Below are 27777 nucleotides of genomic sequence, written 5' to 3'. Positions count from 1 at the left end.
GGGATCGCAAGTCACTGTCCATGGTGCTGAAACAGTTTAACTCTTTCAGCACCATGGACAGTGACTATCTCCTGACGTCGCGTACCGATAATTTTTTTGCCGGGATCGGCCAAAACGAGTTTGGCCGAACCCGGTGAAGTTCGGTACGCTTGTCCGGCTTCGCTCATCGCAAAGACACTCCGTTTGGATGTTCGGAAACAGAAAAGCACGTGGTGCTTTTCGGTTTTCATTCATCCTTTTCACTGCTGTTGCGCGAATCACGCTCGTCCCACGGAAGTGCTTCCGTGTGGTGCGCGTGATTTTCACGCACCCATTGACTTCAATGGGTGCGTGATGCGCGAAATACGCAGAGTTATTGAACCTGTCGCGCTTTTTGCGCAGCAGACAAACGCTGCGCAAAAAGCACGGACTGTCTGTACTGCCCCATAGACTTGTATTGGTCCATGCGTGCCGCGTGAAAACCACGCGGCCCGCACGGACCGAATACACGCTCGTGTGAATCCCCCCTTATGTGGAGCACTGTGGGTGTCACTGTTATGTGGAGCACTGTGGGTGTCACTGTTATGTGGAGCACTGTGGGTGTCACTGTTATGTGGAGCACTGTGGGTGTCACTGTTATGTGGAGCACTGGGTGTCACTGTTATGTGGGGCACTGTGGATGTCACTGTTATGTGGAGCACTGTGGATGTCACTGTTATGTGGAGCACTGTGGCTGTCACTGTTATGTGCAGCACTGTGGATGTCACTGTTATGTGGAGCACTGTGGATGTCACTGTTATGTGGAGCACTGTGGATGTCACTGTTATGTGGAGCACTGTGGGTGTCACTGTTATGGGGAGCAATATGGATGTCACTGTTATGGGGGCACTGTGGCTGTCACTGTGGATGTCACTGTTATGTAGAGCACTGTGGATGTCACTGTTATGTAGAGCACTGTGGGTGTCACTGTTATGTGGAGCACTGTGGGTGTCACTGTTATGTGGAGCACTGTGGATGTCACTGTTATGTGGGGCACTGTGGGTGTCACTGTTATGTGGAGCACTGTGGGTGTCACGGTTATGTGGAGCACTGTGGGTGTCACTGTTATGTGGGGCACTGTGGATGTCACTGTTATGTGGAGCACTGTGGATGTCACTGTTATGTGGAGCACTGTGGGTGTCACTGTTATGTGGGGCACTGTGGGTGTCACTGTTATGTGGAGCACTGTGGATGTCACTGTTATGTGGAGCACTGTGGGTGTCACTGTTATGTGGAGCACTGTGGGTGTCACTGTTATGTGGAGCACTGTGGGTGTCACTGTTATGTGGAGCACTGTGGGTGTCACTGTTATGTGGAGCACTGTGGGTGTCACTGTTATGTGGGGCACTGTGGATGTCACTGTTATGTGGAGCACTGTGGATGTCACTGTTATGTGGAGCACTGTGGCTGTCACTGTTATGTGCAGCACTGTGGATGTCACTGTTATGTGGAGCACTGTGGATGTCACTGTTATGTGGAGCACTGTGGATGTCACTGTTATGTGGAGCACTGTGGATGTCACTGTTATGTGGAGCACTGTGGATGTCACTGTTATGTGGAGCAATATGGATGTCACTGTTATGGGGGCACTGTGGCTGTCACTGTTACGTGGAGCACTGTGGGTGTCACTGTTATGTGGAGCACTGTGGGTGTCACTGTTATGTGGAGCACTGTGGGTGTCACTGTTATGTGGAGCACTGTGGGTGTCACTGTTATGTGGGGCACTGTGGGTGTCACTGTTATGTGGAGCACTGTGGGTGTCACTGTTATGTGGGGCACTGTGGATGTCACTGTTATGTGGAGCACTGTGGATGTCACTGTTATGTGGAGCACTGTGGGTGTCACTGTTATGTGGAGCACTGTGGGTGTCACTGTTATGTGGAGCACTGTGGGTGTCACTGTTATGTGGAGCACTGTGGGTGTCACTGTTATGTGGGGCACTGTGGGTGTCACTGTTATGTGGAGCACTGTGGGTGTCACTGTTATGTGGAGCACTGTCGATGTCACTGTTATGTGGAGCACTGTGGGTGTCACTGTTATGTGGAGCACTGTGGGTGTCACTGTTATGTGCAGCACTGTGGATGTCACTGTTATGTGGAGCACTGTGGGTGTCACTGTTATGGGGAGCACTGTGGATGTCACTGGTATGTGGAGCACTGTGGATGTCACTGTTATGTGGAGCACTGTGGATGTCACTGTTATGTGGAGCACTGTGAATGTCACTGGTATGTGGAGCACTGTGGGTGTCACTGGTATGTGGAGCACTGTGGGTGTCACTGTTATGTGGAGCACTGTGGGTGTCACTGTTATGTGGAGCACTGTGGATGTCACTGTTATGTGGAGCACTGTGGGTGTCACGGTTATGTGCAGCACTGTGGATGTCACTGTTATGTGGAGCACTGTGGGTGTCACTGTTATGTGGAGCACTGTGGATGTCACTGTTATGTGTAGCACTGTGGGTGTCACTTTTATGTGGAGCACTGTGGATGTCACTGTTATGTGGAGCACTGTGGATGTCACTGGTATGTGGAGCACTGTGGGTGTCACTGTTATGTGGAGCACTGTGGGTGTCACTGTTATGTGGAGCACTGTGGATGTCACTGTTATGTGGAGCACTGTGGATGTCACTGTTATGTGGAGCACTGTGGATGTCACTGTGGATGTCACTGTTATGTGGAGCACTGTGGATGTCACTGTTATGGGGGCACTGTGGGTGTCACTGTTATGTGGAGCACTGTGGGTGTCACTGTTATGTGGAGCACTGTGGGTGTCACTGTTATGTGGAGCACTGTGGATGTCACTGTTATGGGGGCACTGTGGCTGTCAGTGTTATGTGGAGCACTATGGATGTCAGTGTTATGTGGAGCACTGTGGATGTCACTGTTATGTGGAGCACTTTGGGTGTCACTGTAATGTGGAGCACTGTGGATGTCACTGTTATGTGGAGCACTGTGGATGTCACTGTTATGGGGGCACTGTGGGTGTCACTGTTATGTGGAGCACTGTGGATGTCACTGTTATGTGGAGCACTGTGGATGTCACTGTTATGGGGGCACTGTGGCTGTCAGTGTTATTTGGAACACTATGGATGTCAGTGTTATGTGGAGCACTGTGGATATCACTGTAATGTGGAGCACTGTGGGTGTCACTTTTATGTGGAGCACTGTGGGTGTCACTGTTATGTGGAGCACTGTGGATGTCACTGTTATGTGGAGCACTGTGGATGTCACTGTTATGTGGAGCACTGTGGCTGTCAGTGTTATGTGGAGCACTGTGGATGTCACTGTTATGGGGGCACTGTGGGTGTCACTGTTATGTGGAGCACTGTGGATGTCACTGTTATGTGGAGCACTGTGGATGTCACTGTTATGGGGGCACTGTGGCTGTCAGTGTTATTTGGAACACTATGGATGTCAGTGTTATGTGGAGCACTGTGGATATCACTGTAATGTGGAGCACTGTGGGTGTCACTTTTATGTGGAGCACTGTGGGTGTCACTGTTATGTGGAGCACTGTGGATGTCACTGTTATGTGGAGCACTGTGGGTGTCACTGTTATGTGGAGCACTGGGTGTCACTGTTGTGTGCAGCACTGTGGATGTCACTGTTATGTGGAGCACTGTGGATGTCACTGTTATGTGGAGCACTGTGGATGTCACTGTTATGTGGAGCACTGTGGATGTCACTGTTATGTGGAGCACTGTGGATGTCACTGTTATGTGGAGCACTGTGGATGTCACTGTTATGTGGAGCACTGTGGATGTCACTGTTATGTGGAGCACTGTGGGTGTCACTGTTATGGGGAGCACTATGGATGTCACTGTTATGGGGGCACTGTGGCTGTCACTGTTACGTGGAGCACTGTGGGTGTCACTGTTATGTGGGGCACTGTGGATGTCACTGTTATGTGGAGCACTGTGGGTGTCACTGTTATGTGGAGCACTGTGGATGTCACTGTTATGTAGAGCACTATGGGTGTCACTGTTATGTGGAGCACTGTGGATGTCACTGTTATGTGGAGCACTGTGGATGTCACTGTTATGGGGAGCACTGTGGATGTCACTGTTATGTGGAGCACTGTGGGTGTCACTGTTATGTAGAGCACTGTGGATGTCACTGTTATGTGGAGCACTGTGAGTGTCACTGTTATGTGGAGCACTGTGGGTGTCACTGTTATGTGGAGCACTGTGGGTGTCACTGTTATGTGGAGCACTGTGGGTGTCACTGTTATGTGGAGCACTGTGGGTGTCACTGTTATGTGGAGCACTGTGGGTGTCACTGTTATGTGGAGCACTGTGGGTGTCACTGTTATGTGGAGCCCTGTGGATGTCACTGTTATGTGGAGCCCTGTGGATGTCACTGTTATGTGGAGCACTGTGGATGTCACTGTTATGTGGAGCACTGTGGATGTCACTGTTATGTGGAGCACTGTGAATGTCACTGGTATGTGGAGCACTGTGGGTGTCACTGGTATGTGGAGCACTGTGGGTGTCACTGGTATGTGGAGCACTGTGGGTGTCACTGTTATGTGGAGCACTGTGGGTGTCACTGTTATGTGGAGCACTGTGGATGTCACTGTAATGTGGAGCACTGTGGGTGTCACTGTTATGTGGAGCACTGTGGATGTCACTGTTATGTGGAGCACTGTGGATGTCACTGTTATGTGGAGCACTGTGGATGTCACTGTTATGGGGGCACTGTGGATGTCACTGTTATGTGGAGCACTGTGGATGTCACTGTTATGGGGGCACTGTGGGTGTCACTGTTATGTGGAGCACTGTGGGTGTCACTGTTATGTGGAGCACTGTGGGTGTCACTGTTATGTGGAGCACTGTGGATGTCACTGTTATGCGGGCACTGTGGCTGTCAGTGTTATGTGGAGCACTATGGATGTCAGTGTTATGTGGAGCACTGTGGATGTCACTGTAATGTGGAGCACTTTGGGTGTCACTGTAATGTGGAGCACTGTGGATGTCACTGTTATGTGGAGCACTGTGGATGTCACTGTTATGGGGGCACTGTGGGTGTCACTGTTATGTGGAGCACTGTGGATGTCACTGTTATGTGGAGCACTGTGGATGTCACTGTTATGGGGGCACTGCGGCTGTCAGTGTTATTTGGAACACTATGGATGTCAGTGTTATGTGGAGCACTGTGGATATCACTGTAATGTGGAGCACTGTGGGTGTCACTTTTATGTGGAGCACTGTGGGTGTCACTGTTATGTGGAGCACTGTGGATGTCACTGTTATGTGGAGCACTGTGGATGTCACTGTTATGGGGGCACTGTGGCTGTCAGTGTTATTTGGAACACTATGGATGTCAGTGTTCTGTGGAGCACTGTGGATATCACTGTAATGTGGAGCACTGTGGATGTTGGTGGTCTGCAGTGGCCTGCAGTGGACAGCAGCGGTCTGCAGTGGTCAGCAATTTTCTGTTGCAGCACTGAGGATGAATCTGACCAGGGACATCATCTGTATAGAGATTGATTGTCCTCCGGTCTTCTGGGGGTTTCCACTCACTATATGGGACATTAGATTGTGAGCTTCATTAGTGACTGATGTGACTGGTGACGATCTCTGTACAGCGCGGCGGAATATGTCGCTGCTCTATAGTCTACAGAAGTAAATACCTAGTAGGTGAGTCCCTGACATCTGTGTAGGACGAAGCAGGACTAGAGACGTTGCTGTAACCTTCACCCACACATGTCACACTGATGGTTTATGGAGGCTCACAGATGTCTAACCACTGAGCCAGGGACTGTTGCGTGTAAGGGGTTAAGGTATGTGTAGTCTCCCCCTCCCCTTCCCTTGTTGGGTGAGTCAGTTAGATAGGGGCATTAGGACACAGAAGGGGTGTGTTTAGGGTAATGGGGTAGCGGTATATAGGCCACTTACCTTGGTGGGCGGCCTCTTTCCCGTTTTTTTCCCTCCCTCCTTCCCATATATGATGTTGGTTATTGGTGTATTGAGTTGTTGGTTGTTTGTGCACTGTATATTTTATTTACAAAAAAATGCAAAACAAGCATAAAAAACCAGGAAATCTTTATGTTATGGTCGGTTTCAAAGAAAAAAAGTAAAGAAAAAAAAAAACAATGAAGAAAAAGGAGAAATTGTAACGGATAATGGAAAGAACGTTTTTATATAAAAACAAATGAAAGAGAAATGTATACTGTGGTTTTATGACACGGTGGTGTCTTGTTGGTGTATTTGGTATTATGGTTATTTTATGTCACAGCGGGCGGTAGTAGAAGGGGATTTACCTACATGTCCTTGGGATAGGCAGGCATACGGGTTATTCATTGACCTTTGTTAAGATCATTTAGAGTTTATATTTTTGTCAAATGTTATTTCAATTTCTATTGTGTTAATAAAGCTGTGGCCGACCCCCGAGTCAACCCCACTTTCAAAGAAGTTTAAGTCTCGGTGGTTAATTTATTTGAAGTTAATTGGGGGAGACTAAAAAGGGGGATATATGTTGCTATATGCACACAGTCCTTGTCACCCTTGGCCGCTCGTGGGTTCAGTCTCTGGTTTCCTCTCTCTCGGTGGGTTCCTCTTGTTTTCGGCACTTACTTCCTCTTATGAGTTTTCTTGCAGAAGTGAAGACGAAGGTTCTGAGCGTTCATGGCCGTCGTCTATGCTGACCTGAGATTTACTAGAGCCTCCAACCAGATCACAGGTCAGTGTTGATGATGATGATGATGATGATTATGATGGTGATGAACTGGATGAAGGGTCTCATAGACATACAGGGGTGGTCTCATGTATAGAACATTCTAGTGTTAGGATATGAAGGGACAGAGATGATTGGATAATATCCTACAAAAGAACATGTGGAGAGAAGAGTCCACGCGAAGTCCTTGCTTGAGTTGAAAGAAGTTGAGGACCACCCATCTGGTTGAGGGTCCTCATGGAATTGACCCTTCAGACTCTCGGTTTGGATGTCCATCAGTCCTTATTTATCCTGGTCACTTGGCATGAGGACTTTAATCTAGTGGTTCCTAAGTCAAGTGGGAGACTTTATCTAGTAGATCCTTTGACCTGGACTTAGAAGGTATCTGGTGCCGGGCAGCCGGAGCCAAGGGCGGCAGAATGATAAGATTGTCCAGTCTTGTGCCGGGTCAAGGACTGTATGAAGGACTTTCGACCACATCTTCTACTTTTTGGACCTGTGTTTTAGGAGTATTCTGCGTTTCAGAAAGTAAAGCTTAACGTTGTATATAGAGAAGTATATTATTCTTTTCCGATTCCTCACCATTTTCAAGATCTCTGCTTGCTGCCAATAACTGGAAATCCTCATTAGTACTGTTCATGTGATGACTACACAGGTACAGGACTACGTAACTCATCATCATTGTGCCGTTCCTCTGTTATTCCTCCTGGCTATTTATAAAAATACATTGACAACAGGGTGCTACTATTCTCCTTGTTAAACATCTGTGTCTATACACAATCTGACACTGCTCAATCATCTTTGACTTCTGCCATCATGGATATGTCACACTGTGTCGGGATACATCATATTGACAGGAAGAGTTATAATACTTAGTTGTTAATTAGGCCTGGGATGCACAGAGAGTCTTTGTAGTGCTAATGATTGATTTTAGCTGTAGCTCTGTACTGTAGGATGAACGCCTGGTGCTGCTGCATGCACCTTCCGGCAGCACCCGGCACTATCTACAGGGGGTGTGGCACTATATACAGAGGGCACTGTGGCATTATCTACAGGGGCGCTGTGTGGTGCCATTTACAGTGGACGCTGTGTGGCACTATCTACAGAGCGGGCATGTGTGGCACTATCTACAGGGGGTGTGTGGCACTGTATACAGAGGGCACTGTGGCATTCTCTTCAGGGGGGGCTGTGTGGTGCCATTTACAGTGGACACTGTGTGGTACTATCTACAGAGAGGGGATGTGTGGCCCTATCTACAGGGGGTGTGTGGCACCATATACAGAGGGCACTGCTGCAATACATACAGAGGGCAGTGTTTCATTATCTACAGGGGGTGTGTGGCACTATATACAGGGGGTGTGTGGCACTATATACAGGGAGGGCGCTGTGTGGTACTATCTACAGTGGGTGTGTGGCACTATCTACAGGAGTACTGTGTGGCATTATCTACAGGGAGGGCATGTGTGGCACTATATTCAGGGGGTGTGTGGCACTATATTCAGGGGGTGTGTGGCACTATATACAGGGGGTGTGTGGCACTATAGACAGGGAGGGCGCTGTGTGGCACTATCTACAGGGGGTGTGTGGTCCTATATTCAGGGGGTGTGTGGCACTATATACAGAGGGCACTGATGCATTATCTAAAGAGGGCAGTGTTTCATTATCTACAGGGGGTGTGTGGCACTATCTACAGGAGCAGTGTGTGGCATTATCTACAGGGAGGGCATGTGTGGCACTATCTACAGGGGGTGTGGCACTATATACAGAGGGCACTGTGGCATTATCTACAGGGGCGCTGTGTGGTGCCATTTACAGTGGACGCTGTGTGGTACTATCTACAGGGAGGGCTTGTGTGGCACTATCTACAGGGGGGTTGGCACTATATACAGAGGGCACTGCTGCATTATCTACAGAGGGCAGTGTTTCATTATCTATAGGGGGTGTGTGGCACTATATACATGAAGGGCGCTGTGTGGCACTATCTACAGGGGGTGTGTATCACTATCTACAGGAGCACTGTGTGGCATTATCTACAGGGAGGGCATGTGTTGCACTATCTACAGGGGGTGTGTGGCACTATATTCAGGGGTTGTGTGGTGCTATATACAGGGGGTGTGTGGCACTATATACAGAGGGCATTGCTGCATTATCTACAGAGGGCAGTGTGTCATTGTCTACAGGGGGTGTGTGGCACTATCTACAGGAACACTGTGTGGCACTATCTACAGGGAGGGCATGTGTGGCACTATCTACAGGGGGTGTGGCACTATATACAGAGGGCACTGTGGCATTATCTACAGGGAAAAAGCCTGGTGACAACTGATGGTTTTGTAGTAAAAATCGTGAAATTGCCTGATGGCAACAGATACATTTTTGCATCAGTTATTGCATCAGTTGTAATCACATAAGAGACAAAAAACTGATGCTGATGCAACTGACATATGTGAACGCACCCTTACAGGTGACATCTTCTCTGATTGTAGACATTCTATCTCCTTTACTTCTCCACCCTGGCCCAACCACTATGATAACTTCTTCTGCCCACTGCAGAGCTTTCTGCCCAGACATCTTTAGACCCTCGCTATTGCAGTCACGCCCAGCTTTTATAGCAACACAAATAATTAGACCCCAGAACTAAAACGAAATCAGACCCCAGACCAGACTCCTAAATTAATTCTGACTACAAACTAGAGCCCTAAATTAGTTCAGACCCCAGACCAGACCCCTCTCTGCTGTATTTTTATTCTTTCCGCTCCTCGGCATCTTCAGATTATCGCGCTGCCGCACACATGGTCCTAACATTAGCAGCGTAAGGACATTGTTTGCAGCACCAAGTTGTTCTGTAATTTCTCCATCACCCCACCCTCACCACACAGGAGGGCAGGAAAGCTGCCACCACACAGGAGGTCATGGAGGCTGCCACCACACAGGAGGTGATGGAGGCTGCCACCACACAGGAGGCCGGGGAGGCAGTCCCCACACAGGAGGGCGGGCAGGCTGTCACCACACAAGAGGTCATGGAGGTTGTCACCACACAGGAGGGCGGCGGAGGCTGTCACCACACAGGAGGGCGGCGGAGGCTGTCACCACACAGGAGGGCGGCGGAGGCTGTCACCACACAGGAGGGCGGCAGAGGCTGTCACCACACAGGAGGGCGGGGGAGACTGCCACCACACAGGAGGGCGGGCAGGCTGCCACCACTCAGGAGGTCATGGAGGCTGTCACCACACAGGAGAATGGTGGAGACTGTCACCACACAGGAGAGCGGAGGAGGCTGTCACCCCACAGGAGGGTGGGGGAGGCTGCCATTACACAGGAGGGCGGGGAGGTTGTCACCACACAGGAGGGCGGGCAGGCTGTCACCACACAGGAGGGCGGGGGATGCTGTCATCACACAGGAGGGCGGGGGAGGCTGTCACCACACAGGATGGCGGGCAGGCTGCCACCACACAGGAGGTCATGGAAGCTTTCACCACATAGGAGGATGGCGGAGGCTGTCACCACACAGGAGGTCATGGAGGCTGTCACCACACAGGAGAGCGGGGGAGGCTGCCACCAAACAGGAAGGCAGGGAGGCTGTCACCACACAGGACGGCAGGGGGGCTGTCACCATACAGGAGGGCGGGGTAGGCTGTCACCATACAGGAGGGCGGGGTAGGCTGCCACCACACAGGAGGATGGGGAGGCTGTCACCACACAGGAGGATGGGGGAGACTGTCACCACACAGGAGGGCGGGGGAGGCTGTCACCACACAGGAGAACGGGGGAGGCTGCTACCACACAGAAGGTTGTCACCACACAGGATGGGGGAGGCTGCCACCACACAGTAGGTCATGGAGGCTGGCACCACACAGGAGGATGGGGGAGGCTGTCACCACACAGGAGGGCGGGGGAGGCTGTCACCACAAAGGAGGGCATGGAGGCTGCCACCACACAGGAGGGCAGGGGAGGCTGTCACCACACAGGAGGGCAGGGGAGGCTGCCACCACACAGGAGGGCAGGGGAGGCTGCCACCACACAGGAGGGTGGGGGAGGCTGCCACCACACAGGAGGGCAGGGAGACTGCCACCACACAGGAGGGCAGTGAGGCTGCCACCACACAGGAGGGCGGGGGAGGCTGCCACCACATAGGAGGGCGGGGAGGTTGTCACCACACAGGAGGGCGGACAGGCTGCCACCACACAGTAGGTCATGGGGGCTGTCACCACACAGGAGGGCGGGGTAGGCTGTCACCACACAGGAGGGCGGGGGAGGCTGTCACCACACAGGAGGGCGGGGAAACTGCAACCACACAGAAGGGCGGGCAGGCTGCCACCACAGAGGAGGTCATGGAGGCTACCTCCACACAGGAGGATGTGGGAGACTTTCTCCACGCAGGAGGGCGGGGGAGGCTGTCACCACACAGGACAGTGGGGAGGCTGCCACCACACAGGAGGGCGGGGAGGTTGTCACCACACAGGAGGGCGGGCAGGCTGCCACCACACAGTAGGTCATGGAGGCTGGCACCACACAGGAGGATGGGGGAGGCTGTCACCACACAGGAGGGCGGGGTAGGCTTCCACTACACAGGAGGATGGCAGAGGCTGCCACCACACAGGAGGGTGGGGGAGGCTGTCACCACACAGGAGGGCGGGGAAACTGCAACCACACAGGAGGGCGGGCAGGCTGCCACCACAGAGGAGGTCATGGAGGCTACCTCCACACAGGAGGATGGGGGAGACTTTCTCCACGCAGGAGGGCGGGGGAGGCTGTCACCACACAGGACGGTGGGGAGGCTGCCACCACACAGGAGGGCGGGGAGGTTGTCACCACACAGGAGGGCGGGCAGGCTGCCACCACACAGTAGGTCATGGAGGCTGGCACCACACAGGAGGACAGGGAGACTGTCACCACACAGGACTGCAGGGAGGCTCTTACCACACAGGAGGCCGGGTTAGGCTGCCAACACACAGGAAGATGGGGGAGGCTGTCAACACACAGGAGGGCGGGCAGGCTGCCACCACACAGGAGGATGGGGGATTCTGTCACCACAAAGGAGGGCAGGGAAGGCTGCCACCACACAGGAGGTCATGGAGACTGTCACCACACAGGAGGATGGGGGAGCCTGCCACCACACAGGAGGGCGGGGAGGCTGTCACCACACAGGAGGGTGGGCAGGCTGCCACCACAAAGTAGGTCATGGAGGCTGTCACCACACAGGAGGGCGGGGGAGGCTGTGACCACACAGGAGGGCGGGGGAGGCTGCCACTACACAGGAGGGTGGGGGAGGCTGCCACCACTCAGAAGGGTGGGTAGATTGCCACCACACACTTGGTCATGGAGGCTGCCACCACACAGGAGGGCGGGCAGGCTGCCACCACACAGGAGGTTATGGAGGCTGTCACACAAAGGAGGGTGGGGGAGGTTTTCACCACACAGGAGGGCGAACAAGCTGCCACCACACAGTAGGTCATGGAGGCTGTCACCACACAGGAGGGCGGGGGAGGCTGTCACCACACAGGAGGGCAGGGGAGTCTGCCACCACACAGGAGGGCGGAGAGGTTGTCACCACACAGGAGGGCGGACAGGCTGCCACCACACAGAAGGTCATGGAGGCTGTCACACAAAGGAGGGCGGGGGAGGCTGCCACCACATAGGAGGGAAGGGAGGTTTTCACCACACAGGAGGGCGAACAGGCTGCCACCACACAGTAGGTCATGGAGGCTGTCACCACAAAGGAGGGCGGGGGAGGCTGTCATCACACAGGAGGGCAGGGGAGGCTGCCACCACACAGGAGGGCGGGAGAGGCTGCCACCACACAGGAGGGCAGAGAGGCTGCCACCACACAGGAGGGCAGGGAGGCTGCCACCACACAGGAGGGCAGGGAGGCTGCCACCACACAGGAGGGTGGGGGAGGCTGCCACCACACAGGAGGGCGAGGGAGGCTGTCACCACACAGAAAGGCGGGGGAGGCTGTCACCACACAGGAGGGCGGGGAAGGCTGTCACCACACAGGAGGGCGGGGAGGCTGCCACCACACAGGAGGGCGGGCAGCCTGCCACCACACAGGAGGTCATGGAGGCTGTCACCACACAGGAGGATGGGGGAGACTTTCTCCACACAGGAGGGTGGGCAGGCTGCCACCACACAGTAGGTCATGGAGGCTGGCACCACACAGGAGGATGAGGGAGGCTGTCACCACACAGGAGGGTGAAGGAGGCTGCCACCACACAGAAGGGTGGGCAGTTTGCCACCACACAGGAGATCATGGAGGCTGCCACCACACAGGAGGGCAGGGAGGCTGCCACCACACAGGACGGCAGGGAGGCTGTCACCACATAGGATTTCATGGAGGCTGTCACGACACAGGAGAGTGGGGGAGGCTGCCACCACACAGGAGGGCAGGGAGGCTGTCACCACACAGGACGGCAGGGAGGCTGTCACTACACAGGAGGGCGGGGGAGGCTGCCACCACACAGGAAGATGGGGGAGGCTGTCACCACACAGGAGGGTGGGCAGGCTGCCACCACACAGGAGGTCATGGAGGCTGTCACCACACAGGAGGGCAGGGGAGGCTGTCACCACACAGGACGGCAGGGAGGCTGTCACCACACAGGAGGGCGGGGGAGTCTGCCACCACACAGGAGGGCGGGGAGGTTGTCACCACACAGGAGGGCGGACAGGCTGCCACCACACAGTAGGTCATGGAGGCTGTCACACAATGGAGGGCGGGGGAGGCTGCCACCACATAGGAGGGCGGGGAGATTTTCACCACACAGGAGGGCGGACAGGCTGCCACCACACAGTAGGTCATGGAGGCTGTCACCACACAGGAGGATGGGGGAGGCTGCCACCACAAAGGAGGGCAGGGAGGCTGTCACCACACAGGAGGGTGGGCAGGCTGCCACCACAAAGTAGGTCATGGAGGCTGTCACCACACAGGAGGTTGGGGGAGGCTGTAACCACACAGGAGGGCGGGGGAGGCTGCCACCACACAGGAGGGTGGGGGAGGCTGCCACCACTCAGAAGGGTGGGTAGATTGCCACCACACACTAGGTCATGGAGGCTGCCACCACACAGGAGGGCGGGCAGGCTGCCACCACACAGGAGGTCATGGAGGCTTTCACACAAAGGAGGGTGGGGGAGGCTGCCACCACATAGGAGGGCGGGGAGGTTTTCACCACACAGGAGGGCGAACAAGCTGCCACCACACAGTAGGTCATGGAGGCTGTCACCACACAGGAGGCATGGCCTAAGACCACCATCCTTCTTCCCTACGAAGAAGAAGCCAGCACCTACAGGAGAAGTAGAGGGGCGAATGTAACCCTTGGCCAGGCATTCCTGGATATACTCTCTCATGGCTTCACGTTCGGGACAAGAGAGATTAAATATCCTACCCTTAGGGAGCTTAGCTCATGGTACCAAATCGATAGCGCAATCGTATTCTCTATGAGGAGGTAACACTTCGGAGGCCTCCTTAGAGAAAACATCAGCGAAGTCCTGAACAAACTCAGGTAGCGTGTTCACCTCCTCAGGGGGAGAAATAGAATTAACAGAAAAACATGACGTCAAGCATTCATTACCCCATTTGGTAAGCTCCCCAGTATTCCAGTCAAACGTGGGATTATGCAACTGCAACCAGGGAAGGCCTAAAACCAAATCGTACGATAATCCCTGCATCAACAGTACAGAGCACTGCTCCAAATGCATGGAGCCAACAAGGAGTTCAAAAACAGGGGTATGCTGAGTAAAATAACCATTAGCAAGAGGAGTGGAGTCGATACCCACTACCGGGACAGGTTTAAGCAAATCAATCAAAGGCATAGCTAGAGACATAGCAAATTCCACAGACATGATATTAGCAGAAGACCCTGAATCCACGAAGGCACTGCCGGTAGCAGACCTACCACCAAAAGAGACCTGAAAGGGAAGCAAGATTTTATTACGTTTCATATTTACGGGAAATACCTGTGCGCCCAAGTGACCTCCCCGATGATCACTTAGGCGCGGAAGTTTTCCGGCTGCTTATTCTTACGCCTAGGACAGGTGTTCACTTGATGTTTGTCATCCCCACAATAGAAGCAGAGACCATTCTTCCTGCGGAACTCACTACGTTGACGGGGGGACACGGAGGCCCCGAGTTGCATAGGTACCTCCGAGTCTTCCGTGGAAGAGCGAAGCAACGGGACCTCGGGAGGCATCATGGGGGAGTCAGAGGGGAAAACACAAAACCGTTCAAGTTGTCGTTCCCTGAGACGTCGGTCAAGTCGTACCGCTAAAGCCAAAACCTGGTCTAAGGAGTCAGAACAGGGATAGCTAACTAGCAGGTCTTTCAGGGCGTTCGACAGACCCAACCTAAACTGGCACCTTAAGGCAGGGTCATTCCACCGAGAAGCTACGCACCACTTCCTAAAGTCAGAGCAATACTCCTCCACAGGTCTCTTACCCTGACGTAAGGTCACCAGCTGACTCTCGGCAAAGGCAGTCCTGTCAGTCTCGTCATAAATGAGTCCGAGAGCAGAAAAGAAACGGTCAACGGAGGAAAATTCAGGGGCGTCAGGAGCCAGGGAGAAGGCCCATTCTTGGGGCCCTTCCTGGAGCCGGGACATAATTATACCCACCCGCTGGCTCTCAGAACCTGAGGAGTGGGGCTTTAAGCGAAAGTAGAGCTTACAACTCTCCCGAAAGGAGAGAAAAGTCCTCCGGTCCCCTGAGAACCGGTCAGGCAACTTGAGGTGGGGTTCAAGAGGTGAGGTGAGGGGTACTACCATGGCAGCGTCAGGCTGGTTGACCCTCTGAGCCAGGGCCTGGACCTGTAGGTAGAGACCCTGCATTTGCTGAGCCAGGGTCTCAAGGGGGTCCATAATAGAGTGAGGGACCAGGGTAGCCTAGGTATATGGGCTTGTGATTATGTAATGACAGGGGGGTAGGGAAACAGACAGTGAGCCCTAATCTACCCACCACTCAGTCCCTGCCTACTTGCAACGACCCGCCCTAGGCGACGGGGTACAACTGGGCGACGGTCCCTACGCTCAGTAGGTGCACGACAGACCAACAGACAAGGGGACACAAGCAAAGGGAAATGGGGCAGTTGCCCACGGCAACACCGTGATCAACAAGAGAGGTGAACGAGCCGAGTCAAACCAGGAATGTACGAGTTACCAAACGCAGAGCAGGAGAGTAGTCAGTAAGCCGGGGTCAGTATGAGGAAAGGTCAAATAGCTAGGAGCTGCAGCAAGGCCAGGAAACCACACGAGAAGAATCACAAGCAAAGGAGGAACAGTAAAGGCAGGTATAAATAGACAGAGGGCGGGAGCTAGCTCCGTCTGGCCAGGCTGCGATAGGCTCTCCCACTCCTAAGCCTGCCATCCTGAGTGGTGGAAAATGGAGTCAGTCTCAGAGACATAGACTCAGGTGCAGACTGATTACCCATGGGCGTATACACAGAAGTTGTGCCTGGCAGATCCTTTAAAGGCGGGGAGGTTGTCACCACACAGGAGGATGGGGGAGACTTTCTCCATGCAGGAGGGCGGGGGAGGCTGTCACCACACAGGATGGTGGGGAGGCTGCCACCACACAGGAGGGCGGGGAGGTTGTCACCACACAGGAGGGCGGGCAGGCTGCCACCACACAATAGGTCATGGAGGCTCGCACCACACAGGAGGGCGGGGGAGGCTGTCACCACACAGGAGGATGGGGGAGGCTGCCACCACACAGGAGAACGGGCAGGCTGCCACCACACAGGAGGTCATGGAGACTGTCACCACACAGGAGGATGGGGGAGGCTGCCACCACACAGGAGGGCGTGGAGGTTGTCACCACACAGGAGGGTGGTTAGGCTGCCACCACACAGTAGGTCATGGAGGCTGGCACCACACAGGAGGATGAGGGAGGCTGTCACCACACAGGAGGGCGGGGGAGGCTGTCACCACACAGGACGGCGGGAGGCTCTTACCACACAGGAAGATGGGGGAGGCTGTCACCACACAGGAGGGCGGGCAGGAGGTCAAGGTGGCTGGCACCACACAGGAGGATGGGGGAGGCTGTCACCACACAGGAGGGTGGGGTAGGCTGCCACCACACAGGAGGATGGGGGATTCTGTCACCACACAGGAGGGCGGGGGAGGCTGCCACTACACAGAAGGGCGGGGAAGGCTGCAACCACACAGGAGGACGGGGAGGTTGCCACCACACAGGAGGGCGGGCAGGCTGCCACCACACGGTAGGTCTTGGAGGCTGGCACCACACAGGAGGGCGGGGGAGGCTGTCACCACACAGGAGGGCGGGGTAGGCTACCACCACACAGGAGGATAGGGGAGGCTGTCACCACACAGGAGGGCGGGGGAGGCTGCCACCGCACAGGAGGACAGGGAGGCTGTCACCACACAGGACGGAAGGGAGGCTCTTACCACACAGGAGGGCGGGTTAGGCTGCCACCACACAGGAAGATGGGGGAGGCTGTCACCACACAGGAGAGTGGGGGAGGCTGCCACCACACAGTAGTACAGGGAGGCTGTTACCACACATGACGGCAGGGAGGCTCTTACCACATAGGAGGCTGCCACTAGACAGGAAGATGGGGGAGGCTGTCACCACACAGGAGGGCGGGGGAGGCAGCCACCACACAGGAGGGCAGGGAGGCCGTCACCACACAGTAGGGCGGGCAGGCTGCCACCACACAGGAGGTCATGGAGGCTATCACCACACAGGAGGATAGGGGAGGCTGTTACCACACAGGAGGGCAGGGGAGGCTGTCACCACACAGGAGGGCGGGGGAGGCTGTCTCCACACAGGATGGCGGGGGAGGCTGTCACCACACAGGAGAGCGGGGGAGCTGCCACCACACAGGAGGATGGCAGAGGCTGTCACCACACAGGAGGGCAGGGAGGCTGCCATTACACAGGACGGCAGGGAGGCTGTCACCACACAGGAGGTCATGGATGCTGTCACCACACAGGAGGTGCGGAGGAGGCTGCCACCACACAGGAGGACAGGGAGGCTGTCACCACACAGGACGGCAGGGAGGCTCTTACCACACAGGAGGGCGGGTTAAGCTGCCACCACACAGGAAGATGGGGGAGGCTGTCACCACACAGGAGGGCGGGCAGGCTGCCAACACACAGGAGGTCAAGGAGGCTGTCACCACACAGGAGGATGGGGGAGGCTGTCACCACACAGGGGGGCGGGGGTGGCTGCCACCACATAGGAGGACGGGGAGGTTGTCACCACACAGGAGCGCGGACAGGCTGCCACCACACAGTAGGTCATGGAGGCTGTCACCACACAGGAGGATGGGGGAGGCTGTCACCACACAGGAATGCGGGGGAGGCTGTCACCACACAGGAGGGCGGGGGAGGCTGCCACCACACAGGAGGGTCGGCAGGCTGCCACCACACAGTAGGTCATGGAGGCTGTCACCACACAGGAGGATGGGGGAGGCTATCACCACACAAAAAGGCGGGGGAGGCTGTCACCACACAGGAGGGCGGGGGAGGCTGCCACCACACAGGAGGGCGGGCAGGCTGCCACCACACAGGAGGTTATGGAGGCTGTCACCACACAGGAGGATGGGGGAGTCTGTCACCACACAGGAGGGTGGGGGGCTGCCACCACACAGGAGGGCGGGGGAGGTTGTCACCACACAGGGGGGCGGGGGTGGCTGCCACCACATAGGAGGACGGGGAGGTTGTCACCACACAGGAGCGCGGACAGGCTGCCACCACACAGTAGGTCATGGAGGCTGTCACCACACAGGAGGATGGGGGAGGCTGTCACCACACAGGAATGCGGGGGAGGCTGTCACCACACAGGAGGGCGGGGGAGGCTGCCACCACACAGGAGGGTCGGCAGGCTGCCACCACACAGTAGGTCATGGAGGCTGTCACCACACAGGAGGGCGGGGGAGGCTGCCACCACACAGGAGGGCGGGCAGGCTGCCACCACACAGGAGGTTATGGAGGCTGTCACCACACAGGAGGATGGGGGAGTCTGTCACCACACAGGAGGGTGGGGGGCTGCCACCACACAGGAGGGCGGGGGAGGTTGTCACTACACAGGAGGGCGGGCAGGCTGCGTCCATACAGTAGGTAATGGAGGCTGTCACCACACAGTAGGATGGGGGAGGATGTCACCACACAGAAGGGCGGGGATGGCTGTCACCACACAGGAGAGTGGGGAAGGCTGCCACCACACAGGAGGGTGGGCAGGCTGCCACCACACAGGAGGTCATGGAGGCTGTCACCACACTGCAGGATGGGGGAGGATGTCACCGCACAGGAGGGCGGGGGAGGCTGCCACCTCAAAGGGGGGCAGGGGAGGCTGCCACCACACAGGAGGGCAAGGTGGCTGACTATTTCTCTGTAGAATTGGAGTTACGAGCAGCGCCTGCCTATAATATGCTGCGACTACATAGAGGAACATACTGAGATGACAGAAACACTTTACAAGGGTCGTCTGGTCCAGGAAATCCCTTGTAAAATAAACTACTAGGTAATTTTGATCCAGGGTACAGCTTGGGGAAAGTGAGGCATGTGCCCGGGTGTTAGGAGAGGCATCAACAAACCAGTCTACCCCCGCCAGGGTATTTAGTTATAGGGCGGGGAGCAGTGGTCAGCAGTCCTTGCCCCAGGGGTAGAGTAGACGAGCTGCAGTTCAGTGTTTTTAGATAATGATAGAGCTCCAGAATAATCCGGTGCGGGGGACTGCTGCTCTGGAGGGTCAGGCACGTCCACAGAAGACACTGAGCCGCCCTCTGATATCACTGTGAGGTGTAATAAACCTACACACTGAGAATCCCACCGATAATACTGCAGCTGAACATGAAGCTGGCCGACCCGGCCTCAGGTAATCCTCAGGGGAGGGATCTAAATAAAAGTAGTGGTCCTTACAGGACTATAACGTAGAAAGTTGTAATGAGAAGCCCAGACCCCTACCCAATAATCAGCCATTAATGAGGCCTTCCAAACAGTAAAGGGACTTGTTACCGAGAACATGTGATGGTTGGCGGCGCGCGGCGTAATGTCAGTACTCAGAAACACAGGGAGAAAAACGGAATGTAACAAAACCGAAACAATTCTCCTGTAAGAGCTGAGACAACGCGATAAGTGAATAACCGGCCCCATTAAACTAAATGCTGCTCCATCTACATCTCAAATTCACAGGTGTCACCCAGGAGCAGAACGAAAATGACTGGGACCTGACATACGAAAACGTGACTATCCCAAAACAGAGAAAAAAACAAACCAAGTGTCCGAAGACGTGTCCAAGAGGTAACGAAAGCGCCGCATCGGGACCAAAGAATTATAACTTATTACACTGCACTGTAGTATATATACTGTATATAATATACCCAGTATAAAGCCTAGTCCCCTCCTGTATACTACACTGTAATCTATATATATATATATATATATATATATATATAATATACACAGTATAAAGCCTAGTCCCCTCCTGTATACTACACTGTAATCTAATATATATATATGTATATTCAAACAGAGAAAGCAGCAGCACTCAATCTCAGTAAGATAAAGCTTACATATGTGAACGGGTGCCAGCAAGCAGTCCAGATCCTAGGACTGTATCAATATTCAGGTGAAAAAAATCTTGCAGCACTACAACAGGATGAATGAAAAAAACTGTGATTTATTCAAGCCAACATACAGAGGTGCGACGTTTCAGTCCAACATTAGGACTTTTTTCACCTGAATATATATATATATATATATATATATATATATATATATATATATAGTGAAGGAAATAAGTATTTGATCCCTTGCTGACTTTGTAAGTTTGCCCACTGTCAAAGACATGAACTGTCTAGAATTTTTAGGCTAGGTTAATTTTACCAGTGAGAGAGAGATTATATAAAAAAAAAAAAACAGAAAATCACATTGTCAAAATTATATTATTTATTTGCATTGTGCACAGAGAAATAAGTATTTGATCCCTTTGGCAAACAAGACTTAATACTTGGTGGCAAAACCCTTGTTGGCAAGCACAGCAGTAAGACGTTTTTTGTAGTTGATGATGAGGTTTGCACCCATGTTAGATGGAATTTTGGCCCACTCCTCTTTGCAGATTATCTGTAAATCATTAAGATTTCGAGGCTGTCGCTTGGCAACTCGGATCTTCAGCTCCCTCCATAAGTTTTCGATGGGATTAAGGTCTGGAGACTGGCTAGGCCACTCCATGACTTTAATGTGCTTCTTTTTGAGCCACTCCTTTGATGCCTTGGCTGTATGTTTCGGGTCATTTTCGTGCTGGAAGACCAAGCTACGAGACATTTTTAACATCCTGGTGCAGGGAAGGAGGTTGTCACTCAGGATTTGACGGTACATGGCTCCATCCATTCTCCCATTGATGCGGTGAAGTAGTCCTGTGCCCTTAGCAGAGAAACACCCCCAAAACATAATGTTTCCACCTCCATGCTTGACAGTGGGGACGGTGTTCTTTGGGTCATAGGCAGCATTTCTCTTCCTCCAAACACGGCGAGTTGAGTTAATGCCAAAGAGCTCAATTTTAGTCTCATCTGACCACAGCACCTTCTCCCAATCACTCTCAGAATCATACAGATGTTCATTTGCAAACTTCAGGCGGGCCTGTACATGTGCCTTCTTGAGCAGGGGGACCTTGCGGGCACTGCAGGATTTTAATCCATTACGGCGTAATGTGTTACCAATGGTTTTCTTGGTGACTGTGGTCCCAGCTGCCTTGAGATCATTAACAAGTTCCCCCCGTGTAGTTTTCGGCTGAGCTCTCACCTTCCTCAGGATCAAGGATACCCCACGAGGTGAGATTTTGCATGGAGCCCCAGATCGATGTCGATTGACAGTCATTTTGTATGTCTTCCATTTTCTTACTATTGCACTAACAGTTGTCTCCTTCTCACCCAGCGTCTTACTTATGGTTTTGTAGCCCATTCCAGCCTTGTGCAGGTCTATGATCTTGTCCCTGACATCCTTAGAAAGCTCTTTGGTCTTGCCCATGTTGTAGAGGTTAGAGTCAGACTGATTAATTGAGTCTGTGGACAGGAGTCTTTTATACAGGTGACCATGTAAGAGCTGTCTATAATGCCGGCACCAAGTTGATTTGGAGCATGTAACTGGTCTGGAGGAGGCTGAACTCTTAATGGTTGGTAGGGGGTCACATACTTATTTCTCTGTGCACAATGCAAATAAATAGAGATCATTTGATTATAATGTGATTTTCTGTTTTTTTTATATATATATATATATATATATATATATATATATATATATATATAATCTATCTCTCACTGGTAAAATTAACCTATCCTAAAAATTCTAGACTGTTCATGTCTTTGACAGTGGGCAAACTTACAAAATCAGCAAGGGATCAAATACTTATTTCCTTCACTGTATATATACACACACATTATACACAGTATAAAGCCTCGCCCTCTCCTGTATACTACACTGTAATCTATCTATATATATATATATATATATATATATATATATATATATATATATATATATATATATATAATATACTCAGTATAATATTCTTCCTCCCCTGTATACTACACTGTAATCTATATATATATATATATATATATATATATATATATATATATATATAATATACACAGTATAAATCCTCGTCCTCTCCTGTATACTACACTATAATCTGCATATATATATATATATATACACAGTATAAAGCCTCGTCCTCTCCTGTATACTACACTGTAATCTGTATGTATATATATATAACTGCCTTTCCTGTTCCTCCTTGCTTGTGATTCTTCTCTGTTGGTTTCCTGGCCCTGCTGCAGCTTCTTGAACTACTTATCCTCTGCTTGTGATTGACCTTGGCTTTTCTGACCACTCTTCTGCTCTGCGTTTTTGTACCTCGCTCATCTCCTGGTTTGACTCGGCTCGTTCACCTCGCTTGTTGCTCACGGTGTTCCGTGGGCAACTTCCCCATTTCCCTTGCTTCTTTGTACCCTTGTCTGTTTGTCTGTCGTGCACCTATTGAGTGTAGGGACCGTCGCCCAGTTGTACCCCGTCGCCTAGGGCGGGTCGTTGCAAGTAGGCAGGGACTGAGTGGCGGGTAGATTAGGGCTCACTTGTCTGTTTCCCTATCCCCATCGTTACATAATCACAAGCCTCTTACGGATCTCACTCGCAAAGGTGTTGATCTCCTCCACTGGCCTCCTGAGGCTGTCCAGGCTTTTGAGGTCCTTAAGAAGTGCTTTATCTCGGCCCCGGTGTTGGTTCAGCCCAACCAAATCGAGCCATTTATCGTGGAGGTTGACGCGTCCGAGGTGGGAGTGGGGGCTGTCTTGTCCCAGGGTACCAGGTCCCTCACCCATCTCCGTCCCTGTGCCTACTTCTCCAGGAAGTTTTCGCCCACTGAGAGTAACTATGATATTGGCAACCGCAAACTCTTAGCCATTAAATGGGCATTTGAAGAGTGGCGCCACTTCCTGGAGGGGGCTAGGCACCAGGTAACGGTCCTTACCGACCACAAGAATCTGGTTTTCCTAGAATCTGCCCGTAGGCTAAACCCGAGACAAGCTCGATTGGCGTTGTTTTTTACCAGATTCAACTTTTTGGTCACCTATAGGGCTGGGTCTATAATCATTTCCTCTATTGATTCTGATTTAGTCTCGGAAATTGTGGCTGATCAAGGTTCAGCTCCCGGGAACCTTCCTGAGAACATGCTGTTTGTTCCCCTGCAATTCCGGCTAAGGGTACTTAGGGAAAATCATGACTCCGCACTATCTGGTCATCCAGGCATCCTGGGTACCAAGCACCTCATTGCCAGAAACTATTGGTGGCCTGGGTTGCCTAAAGACGTTAAGGGCTACGTCGCCGCTTGTGAAGTTTGTGCCAGGTCCAAGACTCCCAGGTCCCGACCAGCGGGCTTACTACGTTCTTTGCCCATTCCCCAGAGACCTTGGACCCATATCTCCATGGATTTTATCACCAATTTTCCTCCATCTCAAGGCAAGTCGGTGGTGTGGGTTGTAGTAGACCGCTTCAGTAAGATGTGCCACTTTGTGCCCCTCAAGAAACTACCCAATGCTAAGACGTTAGCTACCTTGTTTGTCAAACACATCCTGCGTCTCCATGGGGTCCCTGTCAATATTGTTTCTGACAGAGGGGTACAATTTGTTTCATTGTTTTGGAGAGCCTTCTGTAAAAAGTTGGAGATTGATCTGTCCTTCTCCTCTGCCTTCCATCCTGAAACTAATGGCCAAACTGAGAGGACTAATCAGTCTCTAGAACAATATTTAAGGTGTTTTATCTCTGACTGTCAATATGATTGGGTCTCATTCATTCCCCTCACCGAATTTTCCCTTAATAACCGGGTCAGTAACTCGTCAGGGATCTCCCCCTTTTTCTGTAATTTTGGGTTTAATCCACGGTTCTCCTCCGTTTCACCTGGTAGTTCCAACAATCCCGAGGTAGAGGTCGTTCATCGGGAACTGTGCACAGTCTGGGCCCAGGTTCAGAAGAACCTAGAGGCGTCCCAGAGCATACAAAAAACTCAGGCAGATAGAAGACGTTCTGCTAACCCCTTGTTTATGGTCGGGGATCTCGTGTGGCTATCGTCAAAAAATTTGCGCCTTAAAGTCCCGTCCAAGAAGTTTGCTCCCCGGTTTATAGGGCCGTACAAGGTTATTGAAGTCCTCAATCCTGTCTCCTTCCGACTGGAGTTGCCCCCATCTTTTCGAGTACACAACGTGTTTCATGCCTCCCTCCTTAAATGCTCCTCCCCGTACTTGGCTCCCTCGAGGAAACCTCCGGACCCTGTTCTAACCCCTGAGGGGGTAGAATTCAAGGTGGCCATGATTGTGGACAGCAAGATGGTCCAAGGCTCCCTCCAGTACCTGGTCCATTGGAGAGGATACGGGCCTGAGGAGAGGACTTGGGTACCCGCCCGGGATGTTCACGCTGGGGTATTGGTCAGGAGGTTTGTGGCAAAACCGGGTCAGTGGGGGTCGGTTTACGCCAAGAGAATGTGGGCGATAGATTCAGGCGACACAGATTAACAGGGGACAAGCCACAGCGGCGCGTTTATTAACAGGGACAGACACACACAGAAACAATGCACCGCTGCTTCTCCCCTCTGGGCTGGATGGGACAGGCTACCTCACTATGGGGTCTCTCCACTGTACCTTTCATCCTTTGGGGTGTCTCCAGATCCTCCTTAGTTAGATGGGACTCCAGCACTTGTCCTCTATTACTGTCCCTAGGTCAGGTACCATCTCTGAGGTAGATAGCCCCTGCCTGCAGCTCACACTGCTATCTCATCCTCTCCTGGACAGCAACTAGCTGAGAGCTCACACAGCACCACTATCTCCCTCACTCACCCCTCCCTCAGGAATCAGGCCATGTGTTTTCTGCTCTTGCCCCCTCCTTTTTCTTATTTACCTTCAGACAAGTTCCCGCTTGCAGTCTGTGACTCATTCTCCTACAGTGTAAGATTAACTCAAGAGGGGAGGACAGTGAAGCAGCACTGAATACAATACAATATAAATCAACTGGCTATCAAACATAACGTAATGCAGTTTGAGGGGACATATCCCCATCTAGCACCGGGTGCCATCTAAGCTATGGCCCCCGGATGGCGGGAGTGCGACGGTTTGCGGCAGGCTTAACCTTTATTTGGGTACAGTGCCTGTAACCGTCACCCGTTCCGCCACAAGGTTCCACCTTCGTTTCCCCAGTAAACCAGGTCCACCTAGAAAGGGTCCGGTGGCCCCTCATAAAAGGGGGGTACTGTAAAGGATCGGCCACGCACAGTTTCTGTGTCCACGCCCATAGGTAATCAGTCTGCACCTGCTTCTATGTCTGTAAGACTGACTCCATCTTCCACCACTCAGGATGGCAGGCTTAGGAGTGGGAGAGCCTATCACAGCCTGGCCAGACGGAGCTAGCTCCCGCCCTCTGTCTATTTATACCTGCCTTTCCTGTTCCTCCTTGCTTGTGATTCTTCTCTGTTGGTTTCCTGGCCCTGCTGCAGCTTCTTGAACTACTTATCCTCTGCTTGTGATTGACCTTGGCTTTTTTGACCACTCTTCTGCTCTGCGTATTTGTACCTCGCTCATGTCCTGATTTGACTCGGCTCGTTCACCTCGCTTGTTGCTCACGGTGTTCCGTGGGCAACTTCCCCATTTCCCTTGCTTCTTTGTACGCTTGTCTGTTTGTCTGTCGTGCACCTATTCAGTGTAGGGACCGTCGCCCAGTTGTACCCCGTCGCCTAGGGCGGGTCGTTGCAAGTAGGCAGGGACTGAGTGGCGGGTAGATTAGGGCTCACTTGTCTGTTTCCCTATCCCCATCGTTACTATATATATATATATATATATATAGAGAGAGAAACATAGACCACAGCAACGGCACCAGGACTTCAGAGTAGATGAAAGCAAAAAGTGGATTTATTCACCTCAATAAAGCAACGTTTCGGTTCAACAGGAACCTTTCTCAAGCCATAACAAACTAAACAAAGTGTCAAGTATTTATAGGAGGAGTATACATAAATTGGCAATTACATAATTAAATGCATAATACCATCAAAACATATACATAAAAATGTGTCAGTTATGTAAAAAGACATATAAAACATGTGCATAGTTCTCCCACTGTAAAGCATATAGATATCATGAAATACATACAACAGTGTAGTGGTAAACAAACAAAGTGCTATGATTAGGGGCAATTGTGAATGATTGGAAGCAGGCAGAGGCTCATTAAATCTAACCAGAAGTGTACTTACTGTACAAACGTTTGTCCATGCCGAGAATGGGGAATTGCGCCCGACACACACAAGTGTGTCAACTGCGCATGTCCCAAGATGGCGCCCAAACCGGATATTAAGTCCGGTGGAACGCATCTGGCAGTAAATCCCCACTGCGCATGCGCCACATCGGAACATGCGTTCCACCTCTATTGCGCACGCGCCAGCTGGGATTCGTAATATATGCAGAGCAGAGATTGCTAATATTAAAAACAAGACTGTGATTTGTCATAATCAACAGGATATCGTGGATTATAAGGTTCAACCCCCACAGAATTATATGGGTTTAGAACCAAATCGGGAGATTTAGATAAAGGGAGCTGAAAAGACACTACTAATAGTGTACTCTGGCGCCCCCCACTGATAGAAAGAAAAAATTGTATGTCATAATGGATCACTGTTATTAACTATGATCACCAATGGGGCAAAAAAAATGAAAATATTGTGCTATAAGGAAAGTTTAGCATTCAAACAGGAATATAACATTCCCATGTGAATGTCACCTTCAAGGAGAAGCGCATCTGTCTGAATAAGACAGTATGCGTTAAATATTGATACTGCGCCCACATTTTGAAAAAAATAATGAGACATAGATACAGATGCCCAAAATGCAGATACGAACGTCCACAATATGAGGACCATAAAATCCAAATATATGATTCTCCACGACCCATGTTATTTTTAATAAGCTATCTCATGTGGCTCAATACATATATAATCCAAACATAAATTTGACGTTTTTATAAATAGAAACAAGAAGACTTCTGCCGCTTTGCAATATCTCTCAAGAATTGCTTGACATGTGATTGTGTATCTGAAATATACAAGAAGAAAATACACAATGTATATGAAATATAAAAACAAATGTAAATATAAAAATGCATGTTAGAAAGAGGTCAAAATCGGACCTCAAAAAACATACATCAAGAACACAAAATTACACCTTTGAGAACGTCAACCAATCATATCTCTATCGATCTTGGGGAGAGAATAGATGGCCCATCCTTATATATGTGGACCACACGGATATTCTATATTTAATCCCTTAGGAGACATGGTCTCTAATTTAAAAATCCACTCGAGCTCTTTTCTTTTAAGCATCCGGCCCCTATCACCGCCACGTCTCAGCTGAGGCACAGAGTCAATGATTCTGAATCTCAACTGTGACAGGCTGTGTCCCTTCTCAACAAAGTGTCGAGACACTGGTAAATCCTGCCTTTTAGTCTTGATGTTTGATCTATGGTTTCTCAACCTGAGACGTACCTCTGTAGTGGTCTCACCCACATAGTAGAGCCCACATGGGCTCTACTATGGGCTCATTTTTTTTGCC

The 27777-nt window shown here is 51.8% G+C and overlaps 1 protein-coding gene across 1 annotated transcript in view; it reads left to right on the top strand.

The window, feature by feature from the left end:
- The first annotated feature begins 6543 nt into the window (after positions 1–6543).
- Positions 6544–27777, top strand: part of LOC142670902 (uncharacterized) — a 67232-nt gene continuing 45998 nt past the window's right edge. The window contains exons 1-2 of the mRNA XM_075847118.1: positions 6544–6698; positions 19832–19939. Of these exons, the coding sequence (XP_075703233.1) occupies positions 6644–6698; positions 19832–19939 (163 nt within the window). The 5' untranslated portion in view covers positions 6544–6643. The remainder of the gene's footprint in view (positions 6699–19831; positions 19940–27777) is intronic.

Source organism: Rhinoderma darwinii (assembly GCF_050947455.1).
Source record: "Rhinoderma darwinii isolate aRhiDar2 chromosome 1 unlocalized genomic scaffold, aRhiDar2.hap1 SUPER_1_unloc_18, whole genome shotgun sequence".
In the NCBI taxonomy this organism is placed as follows: Eukaryota; Metazoa; Chordata; class Amphibia; order Anura; family Rhinodermatidae; genus Rhinoderma; species Rhinoderma darwinii.
Note: the sequence above shows the minus strand (reverse complement) of the source record. Positions and strands in the feature narration are given on the sequence as shown.